This window comes from Protopterus annectens, chromosome 9.part0 (genome assembly GCF_019279795.1).
Source record: "Protopterus annectens isolate FY-2018-M chromosome 9.part0, PAN1.0, whole genome shotgun sequence".
Taxonomy (NCBI): domain Eukaryota; kingdom Metazoa; phylum Chordata; order Ceratodontiformes; family Protopteridae; genus Protopterus; species Protopterus annectens.
The window spans coordinates 739,298,938-739,311,103 of record NC_056743.1 but is presented as its reverse complement, the minus strand read 5'-3'; the positions used below and the strand labels follow the sequence as shown (position 1 = coordinate 739,311,103).

Genomic DNA, 12,166 nt, shown 5'->3' with positions numbered 1-12,166 from the left:
CCAGTAAGCAAGAAGCACTGTAGATGGGCCATGTAATCCTTATCAGTTTTCAAAATGTACATTCTTAAGTACTTATTTTACATATGGATTTATTTCCTTAATTATGTTCATAGGTGTATACTAGGCTAACGGCCAATAAGACCTTTATAAGCCTAGTCATGCAACCCAAATGTGTCTTACAAGTTTTATGTTTTAGACATTTATTAGGGAGTGACTGTTGGTTATGAGATGATTTACTGACGGTCTCTGTCCATTACAGACATAGGCACCAGACCAGGGATATATTTTCGATTTCCCATCCAATGGTTCAAGTTATGCTTACTTGTTTATTTACTGAATGACTAGGTGGTTTGGACCACACAGACCATTTTCAGTTACACTCTACTTCAGTGGCAAACCACGGAAGTAATTAGATGGATAGAAACAGATGACAAAAATAGTTGTGCACGTAAGTTACTTTGCATAGCCATTGTATAGTTATACAATGACTTTGCAAAATCACATCAGCAGTTTAGAGGCAAATAAATACACATGACTATCTGCAAAACTTAAACAACAATAGACAAAACAACCAGTAAAATGGATACATGTCATACTGAGATTGTAAGTTAACCCAGATTAGCCTGTTTGAAATATACAGATCTAGTACTGCACACAAAACAAAGTTATCTAAAGAATTTCTGAAATCAAAGAAAGCAGAAGCATTCCTAACATCTGGTTGATATTGGTCCCTAATGTTAGCTTACCCAAAATGCAGTTGTTACATCTCTCATATTTCCAGGGTACAAGTTCAATCCTGACCACGTCTTGTGTTTTCTCTGGGTATATTAGCCTATTCCCACATCTCAAAAACACATTTGTTCAACTTCAGCACTAAATCATTCATATACAAATTCCATTTACCCTTGCTTCATGTAAGACTGCCTCAGTTACATGGTTAGCAAATAAATACAAACATAAAAAATAAAGAAATCACAGGCCAGATTTATAAAGGTTATCACAAAGTGTACATTATGTGTGCACTTAGTTTAACCTTTTTGAGAGAATAGACAGTACAAGCATTGTGGTAAGAATGTTCTTGAATTCAAAAAGTGTACATTTTGTGGTAACCTTTGTAGCCGCGGTGGTGCAGCGGTAGCATTGTCGCCTCACATCAAGAGGGTCTCCCATTCGATTCTCGGCTGGAGCGCCTTCTGTGTGGAGTCTGCATGTCCTCCCCACAGTCGAGTGGCGTTCGAAAGACATGCGTACAGCGTGCCTTTTGCTGAAGGTTGGGTGTCGAGCTGGCACCTCGGCACTGTAAAAATCTACTGCCAATCATAAGCGGATTGGAGTTCCGCTGTGGCGAACCCTAACCGGGAAAAGCCGAAAGAAAAACAACACTTTGTGGTAACCTTTATGGATCTGGCCTCAACAGGTTAAAAAAGAAAGAAAGAAAACTTATAAATTCTGCTGTATAGCCATTAACAAGAAGCATAAGGTGAAGGGTAGTTTTCGCTGTTCCTACTGCTGATGATATTAGCAGTCTCTGAAGACACTAACAAATATGGGCGACCCATAAAACAACTAGTAAAGAAATCTTTTTTGGAAGATCTGACACCTAGTGTTAGAAGTTTGGCATTTCATAAAGAGAATAATAATTTTAACATTCTACTGTAATCTCTGCATAACCATACCTTCCATCATGTTCTCCAGCTATTTTTCATTCCTTATGTCTGTCATACCCATATTTCCTGACACACTACCTAATATCTATCTGTGCCTTTTCCACTACTTCAACTAAGAGGAGATATAATATGCAATGAGTTACTGTAAAATGATGAATTTTCAATGAAGCAAATCTCTTGGTAAGGCTGCTGAAATAAACCAAAGCAGTTTGAACACCTTATATAAGAATACACCAGCATAACCTGACATAAGAACATACATAAAAATAGCATGACACCAATCACTGTTACCCTACCTGTTCCCAGCTGATTTCCTTTGTCTCCTGGCAATGGGTAAAGGTTAAAGGTCAAGAAGAAAAAAATGTGAGAAGATTAGTTAGTGATGTGTTGGCACATGCAGGCATGCTTTGATTAGTAGGTGTTTTGGAAACATGCTCTATGAGAATTATGTTAACAAATATGGAGTTATACATTAGTAGTTAGTTATTTCCAAGAAAATTAAAATAGTCCACATAGTGAATATTAAAACAAAGTAACCTGAATGCCTGAAATGCAAAATGTAATTACTTCCATAAGTCATTATATACACATGGTTATCCTGGTCCTAAACCACATTACTCAACAAGAAAACCAGTTAGATCTTTCATCACAGGCATGTTTCTGTTTTATTGTTAGTGTGAATATTCATATGAGACATATAATGAAAATAAACAAAATCATAAACCAAAAGCCAGTTTGCTAGCGCTGAGGAATGGTATGTGTATGTACTACTGGCATCCCAGGACTGACTTAACAACATTTGGAGATGGGCTGGTCTGTAGGGTGGCCAGAAACTGGCTTATCCACCTCAGAGGAGGAATGGGGAATGGACCACTATTGTGTTTCCCCCTGGGAAACTGGGGAAAAATGCAGCAGGGCTAGCTTGTATTTGAAGGTGACGAAGGTGATAGGCAGACACTCTATGCCACCCATGGGGAAATATGTGACTGCAAATGATTGCTTCACAGCATGTATACATCCCAGAGAGTCAAAAGAAAGCCACAGTGTGAGGACTCACTCTACCTTCAAATTGTGGGTGCAGTGCTACCTAGACAGCCACCATGCTTTTGCCCCCTGAAGATGAAAGACCAAAATGGCAATGGGCTGCATAAGGTGGGTCTATATTATGTTATCAAAAAGCGTTTTCATCAAACGCATTTTCTTCGACAAGTAAACATAAAAATACCAAAACTCTGAATGGCCACTTCAGTGCATTTTTCCCAGGAGAAAAATCTTTTGGCCATTGTCAGCAATTTGCCCTTTCCTCCACTGTAGTGATCTCAGAGTTGGTATATTTAGTTAGGGGGGTAGAGGTGGCACAGCCTTCCATTTTGTAGGGTCTGACAGTTTGTTTTGTTGGTTGGCCAAGCAATTTTTCCCCTGGGAAAAAATTTACTGAAGTGGCTGTTCGAAGTTTTGGTAGTTCGATGTTTACGTGTCAATGAAAAGGCATTCAATGAAAACGCCTTTCGACAATGTAATATAGACCCCATAAGGTAAGGACGCTTTCTCATCTGAAACATGGGATCCAAAGAATATCTGATGAGCAGATAAAAAGGCCTTGAATTTGGCGGCAAAAACTGGAGAGAATGGACTCAATCAATCAATAAATAAAAACAAAAAAAAGTTATTTTTATGACTATAAGACCATCTTCACACATATAAACAAATCAGAAAACAGGCAGTGTTCATAATTCTGATTATAGTTCTAGGCCATGATAAAGGCTTCTTTTACTTTATATTTGGAGAATGTTGGGACTGCAGCATTCTAAATTAAAAGTTGAATTGATAAAAATCTACATTTAAAATACTATACCTTCAATTTGGGGAAAGCATAAATAAAAAAAAAAAAAAACCAATGAAAAAACTAAGGAATCATTTTTAATAAGTCAAGAGAAAATTGAACATAACAATATACACTACAGTCATATATTTGTTAATCTGGTTTAAATAATGCCATTTCTTTTTCACTCAAATAAAAATATGTGCTGAAATGCTCCCAGTTTCAAAAGCTCCACTAGAAGAAAGTTGTCTAGGATAATGATGCATTAAATCAGTGGAATGCAGAAAAACAGACAGGCCACTTTCACAAATTAATGGATGTATGTTATAAGGCATTTAGGTACAGAACTACAGGAAAGCAACCCATTGACTTGCATTTTTTCACTGCCGTAGATATAAATACATTTTCAAAAAGACTGAGAGTACCATTGGCATAGCCTCCCAAAAAGGAATCATTGTGTGTTTTCTACATGCATGCTATTGCAATCAGCATGCTTTTAGACATACAAGACAATGGACAATCATACTAATGCACTGTTATCAACTGCTGCATTTAGATAGCTTTTGATTTATGATAGAATGGACACTGCAGCGGTGATGCACTTATATCCTCAAATGGCAAAACAACATTAAAATTCAAGTCCAGTAAATCTCCTGTATTAAACGCTACCAAATATAGGCTAAGTAATGACTGCCTGATAATCCCCTATCATAACCAAATGTGCTGCAAGGAGGCATTAAAATAAATTGTAACTGCATAAAATCCAGACCAAAATGCAAGCGATATACTTTCTGCATAATTTGTTTGGTAAAACATCTGGTACATCAAACTAAACTATACCTTGGGAGCAATATGTGATGTTTTATACAGTTTCCCAGTAAAAATGTTATATCCCTCTCTAACTTTTAAATGAAGAAGCCTGTATGTGGTGGTGGGCATACCTCTCAACTGTCCAGATTTTTGCCTCAAATTTTTGGTCTGTTCCTCATAAAATTTGTAGTAGTCAAGTTTACCTGTAAATGCAATACCGACTGGTATGCATTAAAGAGAAAGCAGGATCAGCCGACCATCTAACACTTTGCACCCAGGACAGTTTCCTCCTTTGCCCCGCCCTATTTACACTTCTGAGAGAAGCCATTGTCAGTTGACCCATTCTGGAGTGAAAGAGGCAGCATTCATTACAAGGGTGACACCAAGTGGGAGCACAAGGTGTTACCTAGGAGTCTGAGTTGGTTGAGCATGTGCTGTCATACTGCATTAAGTACTATAAAGCTGAGGGGTGTATGGCATGCATAAGTACTCCTCCTCTTATGAAACAGAGACCGCAAGCTGTGAGGAGCTGCCAACAGGGGAGGGGGCGTGCTTCCATGGGAAGAGGGTAGGCTGTTACAGGCACCAGCAAGATGGTCCACTTTCTACTATCTGGCATCTGGCAGGAAGGAATAGGTAGTAGCACTCTTGCATTACCCAGAAATGCCCTTATCATCTCACCAGAAGCAATGTGGCAATAGGGTGAGTACAGAAGTGATCAGGTGAGGTCTGGGGAGGTGGGGGTGGCAAAAATATTTCTGGTATGTTACTTACATTTATTACACCTTCTATTTATTTAAATATTTTTTAAAGAAGGACTAATTTAAAAAAATTAATGCACAGAAGAAGGCATCCAGGTAAGAGCAAATACAATACGAAAATCCATTAAGTGCTTAGAACAAAATCTGGCTGTGCTCTTATGTAGACAATGAGGCAGAAGAGAGTTTGTATGGTACGTGTAATATTAGTAAGTGCCTTACAAACTCCGGGTATGCAGTAATATCTGTATTATGCACAGTCCATCATGCTTTATTGCACTAATAAAATGGACACATGTATTTTTACTGCAGGATAAATTTTATGTTGAGTAGTTTATGTATGACAATGACATGCTGTGTAATGGATTTAAGTATAAAACAACTCCCCCACCCACATTAACTAATTGACTGTGTGGGGTTACACCTTTTTAATTATGAGGAATTTCAGTATGAAGTTTTTCAGGGTAGTCATTTTAGGCAATCTTCTGTCAAATTGCTGTGTGCTGTTGCTCAACTCTATTTGTAAATACAATTTCTCATCCATCGTCATGAATCACTTTTTTTGGATCTGAGTTGCCCAGATTCAATCGCATAATCAGAAAACGGTGCTGGTATATAGATTCTATATTACAACCTAAGCTCAAAATGTCAATCTTTTGTAAAGTTATGGGCATTTATGAGACTGGTGTTGGAACACACACCTTTCTCATGCTGTATCAGCTTTCTAATAGAGCTGTCATGCCTAAAGCTTCTAAGGTAAATGCTTTTACTTCTAGACTCTCCTCTTTCTTCCTATTTTTTGAAGCTACTTTCTGCTTTTTTGTTAATTATATGAAAGTTGACAGCAGACTAATGTTTAATTGCAGGTCAGTTAGTGGTGTGAGAAATAATGTCTGCCAGTGAGATTTTGAAGACTGTGAACAAGGGATGTGTGACTGAATGTAAGGTCTAGGTGGACTCCACAGACCCATCTGTTGTACAAGTAACTAGCAAATGACAGGTCAGTTTTCCTTGCCTATTTTAAAACAAGACATAATCCATACTTCACTGTGTAATACTGCTTGCTTAACTTATTTTCTTCCAATGTATTACTTATTACGTTTTGCATATTTTCAAGCACATCTGATCTTTCTGCCACAGTTTACTACATTTAGCAATAACTGCAGCCGATCCATCTTACAGAAGAGTAAATATACATTATTTTCTTGGTGCCATAGTAAATTCTAAACAGCAGACAAATGCATTGCATAGGAGGGTGGCCTAATGGTTAAGGTGTTTGCCTTACAAACACAAAGTGCAGTGTTTGAGTCTCACAAGGGATAATCGGCTAGGCTTAAAATGGCTCACAAGGGCAGTTAGCTTAGTACTAATCTAGCTAATCTATCTAAAAGCACATTGTGTAAATATAATTACTTGTCTCTTTTCTTCCCTCTATAACAACTATCTCTAAAACAATACTTCTTTCACATTTTCAATGTGTAAATCAATGATTCGTTCTCTCTCTAGACACCTAACTCATTTTCATTACGTTTATGCTTTACGTTATTGTTGCTTTTTGCTTTACTAAGTCATTGTTTACTTATATGTACTGATGCAAATATTTTCAGTTGCTGATCCCATCTCTATCTGTAATTTACAACACAGTTATTACTTTATATGTTTTTGTAGTGATGAAAGTTTGCATATTACCAATACTATTATAATGTACGTTTGTGATTATGCTATCTTATGCTGTTGCAAAGTCTTTAGCAAATGTCCTGGGAAGTGACTGAAAATGTTCCTGCAGTTACAGTGACTCTTGGGGTTATTTCTTTTCTGTACCCTCTTAGTAGGGGTTACTGGAGGTGCTAAATAACTCCTGTACACTTAAAATAGTTCAAGAAACGTCACTGTAGTTACTTAACACGTATTTCTCTCTTAATTTCCTCCCAACCAGGACCACTGTAAGTGCTCAACAGTTACTCTTTGCGGAGATCTTTTCTGCCAACCAGTGTGCATGTTCATACTCCTGAGTATAGAGAACAACATCTGCTGAAAGTGGCCAAGAAGGAAGGAACTCCAAGCTTTTTCAAGAGCCCATACTAGATGACAACGGAGCAGGAATGAATGAAAAAGTGTACAACACTCAGCCAAGGGCATCTTGAAATTAGTTATTTAAAAGTTCATGCTGCCATGGGTAATATACAAGAAGATTATGATGAACTAAGCAAACACTAACAGGCTTGCATTATGTTCTGATGAAAGTGAACCTAGGTGTATTCCAAGATATGACTTGTACTTTGAAATGGATGTGATCTTATTGGAACAAACCATGGAAAAATATGTATATGCATTTATTAAATGGGTCTTCAGCAAAATAAATAGATAAATAAACCCACTAACACAGAATACAAGATGTGAGCAAAAGAACAAAAAAGCAGGTGACACTGCAGGAACTGAAGAAACTTTAATGCATCTGGGTTTGTGACATACATGGTTGATCTAGGAAAGCTGGTTTTCATCCTTGACAAGTCAGCTGTGGTGGTGAGAAGGTGGTTCACTTCTCTTAGGGTCTGGATAGGGGATTACTGGCTATGTTACAGTGCACAGTGGAGATCAAGAGCTCCAGCATAGCCACAGCTATGAGAATGCATCACCAAATAATCCGAAGACAAGGATCCGCATTGATGCTATTTCATGAAGATGTGTGTGTGTGTGTGTGTGGGTGGGGGGGGGGGTGTGTAAATGAGATATAACAGATAAAAAGAAGATACAAACTACTACCCAGGGAAGATGTCTTGCCTCTACTCAGTTCTACCTCAGCAAATATTATAGATAAGGTCAACCAGTGAGGGAACAAATTAGTTACTTAAGTGATGAATAAACCTAATGGTCATGCTGGGAAAGGCCAAATCTAACCTCTTCCCAGAAAATGCTGCTGTTGATTCTCCAAAGCTCTCTCAATGTCCTATGACTATTAAAGGTAGCTCCAGCCACAGCTTCTGCTATTAGGATTTGATGCTCACTAGTGTCTCTTTCTCCAGTTATCTCCAAGTAAAACACATTATGGGCATTTACGGGTTCCCCAACAATATAGCCATTAGTATATGTATGAAAATCAATTATGGTGAAACCTTGAAACTGATACTGTAACAGCCATACTGTAAAAATCGCCACATCTTTTATAATGTCTCAAAGACATTTTTGTTACATGCTATCCCACTAATACAAAACATGGACAATGATCTTACAATACAGTCAGTTATGAGATTGCTATACAAAAGCATCTTGCAATATGTCACACTTCAACAAAGGGTATGTGCATACACAAAACACATACAGACTTCTTTGTTTACTTAGCTCTATGGCACACAGGGATAAAACCCTCACTATAACTCAGATGACTAGAACAGCTTGGCAGGAGGGAATGGGAGTGAGTTACTGGCAGTGGTGTGCCATCCTGAGGGAGAAAAACAGTTGGTTCCAGCTGGCCAATCGCCACTATGCAAGCAGAGTGCATGGTCCCTATATAGCTAGGATCATGTACTTGGACTTGGTAATCCCAAGTCAGTGACACTACCCCTTGTATCTTGTGAGTGGAAGCATCCATAAGCAAGGAGAGGACAGAGTATGCCCTGCAGTGATAAGGGTGCACCTGTTGGCCATCACTGGTAAAGTTAGGGCCGTTACAAGGGTACCCGTGCTGCTAGAATACCAGCAAGGGCACAAGCTACCTCCACAGTAGTAAATGAATGCGCTCCGGATACAATGGTGGAAATTTGATGGCAAGAAGGCAGATAGGATGCATTTTTTTTCTTCATGTACATTAACATTTTAAACAATTACTGATGTTTTCCAGTTTTGAGGAAGTGCAAAACAAAGCCACAAGCTTAGTTAGCTAGAAGCTAGTTGTAAAAGGCTGGCATACACAGGAGGTACTACATGGTTTGAATAGTGATAAGTTGAGGGAAAAGGCCTGAGTATTGATCCATTTTCTCTTACATCCATAGTTCCTTAATTAGCTGATAACGGGTATATGTTTTTAATAAACAATGCTACTTCTCTAGAACAGAAATAAAAGAGCCTAACAGACAAAGGAAATAATGTCAGATTAAAGCCACTTAGCACGATCATTCATTATGTAATCACTGAACTGTGAGAGACATAAATTGACATGTTTGTTTCCCATCTAATAAAGCTACATAGCACATGCAGTTAACAGGGGAAAGAATGGAGGAAAAGGGGCAAGCTGTACAGCATCATAATATGGGATAACACAACCAACTGAAAGTTGCCGCTATCTTGGTAAAATTCCAACATTATACACACAGAAAAAAAATAACAGAAGAGAGTTTTAATTGATGTCTGCCCTGTGGGGATCGGAGTGAAATTTTTACCATCAGAATTAACTTTTGTAATAATGTGGAGAATGAACTAATTCTACAAAATCTCCAGTATTAAACCATTTCTATGAATGTTCCTTGCAGGGAAAACAAGCAGTGAGGACATAGAAATATTCTGATTAATGGGCACAGCAGCACTAATGTTTCTATAATGACACTTAAGTTTTGAAGTCAGTGATGAAATAAAATATTTTTAATCATTCAATTGTAATATGAAGAAGACCACATATGAGAGTTCACTGGTGATAACCAAATGTGAAACATGAACAGGCAATTTAATAGAGGTCAACACGTCAAACTGAATGCATATGTATATTTACAATAGACTATGAGGCACTAAATGAAGAGCAGTCCACGATTGCAAAGAAAGTGCACATATTAGGTGCTAGTAAAATGACAACAGGCGTTGGTGAGTAAATAGCCAGCTGGCCTGCAGTTTTCAAAACGTAGAAGTCTATTCAGTTTACTTTAAGGTGACTAACACTCCTTACCTCTGAATGAGGAAAAGTTGAGAAAAATAGCCTTATATAGCCATTTCTTCAACATCCTCAGTTTTCTTTGGCAGACAGCTGGAGTCTGCTGAAAATGAGCTACAGCTTCAGGTCTGCAAATATGCTTTGCAAACACAAGAGAAAATATAATGACAAGTACAACTGTAGTGGTCTCATAGGGCCTGAAAGCTTGCAAACTCATTCCTATGAAAGTATGTCCCTTTCAGATGGTGCTTTACTGCTCGATGCCTCTTTCTTCATCTTTAAATTGTTTCACATGTACATGCATGCATACACGTATCTAAAAAATTATCTCTCAGTCTACATTACCTTGTGGAGTGTGAATCTTTCTCTCAGTCTATAATCTTATGTGCACTGTTCTTCTATGTACCAAGCTTTGCCTCTATCCAACACACTGTTTAAAGTGCAGAGATACCAATCCTGCACTCATATCAGTTCTATCAATTCTGATCTGCCTGTCCATATTATATACTTGCACAAAGTATCAAATACTGGTCTGTGGACTTCTCTGTTTAACCTATTTTGCCTGCCTCTATGAATTTCTAACTATACGTAAACTAGAAAGCGTACAATATATGCAGGGCTGCAGGATGTGGTCAGTTCAGGAGGAATGGAACGCACCTTGGTTACTAGAGTTTGGGATCAAAGATATTAACATTACAAATTAAAGTAATAAAAATCAGCAAACTACAAGCGGAAGAACAGCTGAGTAAGACACTGCAATGCTGACATGCAACTACTGTGTTTGTGCAGATTTGTGCTAAAGTGCACTTTCAAAACTTGTAAGAGCAGCAAGTATTCTTGAATCAGAAAAGGTTTTTCATTTTAATTAGACAATCTGCAATAAAATGTTGACAGACTTACTGGTTTTGTTGTGACAGTGAGGGACTCCATCTCCTCGTGCGTCATCCACACATTGCCAGTAGACTGCTCGTATGATACAGGATCATCACCAGGTCCATCATTGTATAGTTAAATAGGCAGATCATCACAGAAGGTGATTTGGAATAAAAAAAAAAAAGACATTAAATTACATTTCAACTACAGAATGAAACTTAACATAAATTAGCAAAACAGGAAAAATGGAAAATTGTTGTTTGGATCTTTGAACCCCCCCCATAAAAATCAATGATATATTCCAAAACAAAAGCCAAGAGGATATAATTTTTCCTGATCCCGTGTTGCTCAAATCAATGCATCAAAGCAATTCAATGTCAGGAATCTTTCTACAGTAACGTTTCACCTCTTAACTTGATTTATCCCACTCACCATATTTGTGAGTGAACACTAAATTTTCTCAGTTTTAAAAATACAGACTTTTCCCGGCTAGATACTGCTGTTTCTCTCAGTATGCAATGCATATTATAAGACTTGACTCATCTGCATAATGCATACACTGCCTGATCCAGGAAGAGCATTTCCATCTGTCGTACAGCAATGAACAAGAGAGGATGGTGTTTGAAACATGAAAGCCAAGAAATTCATCTTGAAACTTGAAATGTTTTGTATTCTACAAGTCAGTTGTCAGTAAATCACATTACGAGGCCTGTCTTAGATGGGCAAGCATTCCAAGGATTATAAATGTGGTCTGATTGAATGTGTCACAGCGATGTTAAATGCTTGTATCAAGCTACATCAAAGGGTATGGTGAGTGGTGGGCTCAAGCACATCATTCCTTTTATTTAAACTGCTGCCAAACAAGATGTTCATTTCAGCACAATAAAAGGACAAATCATTAAAATATATGAAAAGTACGCAATGTCCTGTTCAACCATCAACTCACACAACTACCACAGTTCACTGAAATCACAAAGAGACAAGAATTCAACCCTCAAGAAAAAAAACGAAAATGGATAAATGGACTATGCAAGCAGTCTGGTTTCTTTAATAACTTAAATCTTGTGCTACACGGTTAGGGACATTGGTATAAGACTTGTGGCTTTGCCACTCATCCCAAAAATCATTCCATAAACCTAGAGTAATGATACTTCACTTATTACATACCAGACCATCACTCACTCATATACACTCTCTCAAACACTCACACACAAGTCTATATATTAATCTCTCTATATTGATGTCATTCACTTTGTTGAATCTGCATTTCATCAACAAAATGAGAGGCATGAAAACTACACTGAGGTTCATATTGCTGAATGTTTCAGTTACCAGAATAAGGAAGATCAATTACATATGGGTAAGGTAAGTGTGGGTT

At 37.7% G+C, this 12,166-nt stretch overlaps 1 protein-coding gene across 1 annotated transcript in view; it reads right to left on the bottom strand.

Moving 5' to 3' along the window:
- Positions 1–12,166, bottom strand: part of PPFIA3 (PTPRF interacting protein alpha 3) — a 2,479,399-nt gene that overhangs the window by 168,169 nt on the left and 2,299,064 nt on the right. Inside the window, exons 22-23 of the mRNA XM_044083361.1 lie at positions 10,816–10,878; positions 1,964–1,990 (exon numbers count right to left, since the gene is read on the bottom strand). Of these exons, the coding sequence (XP_043939296.1) occupies positions 1,964–1,990; positions 10,816–10,878 (90 nt within the window). The remainder of the gene's footprint in view (positions 1–1,963; positions 1,991–10,815; positions 10,879–12,166) is intronic.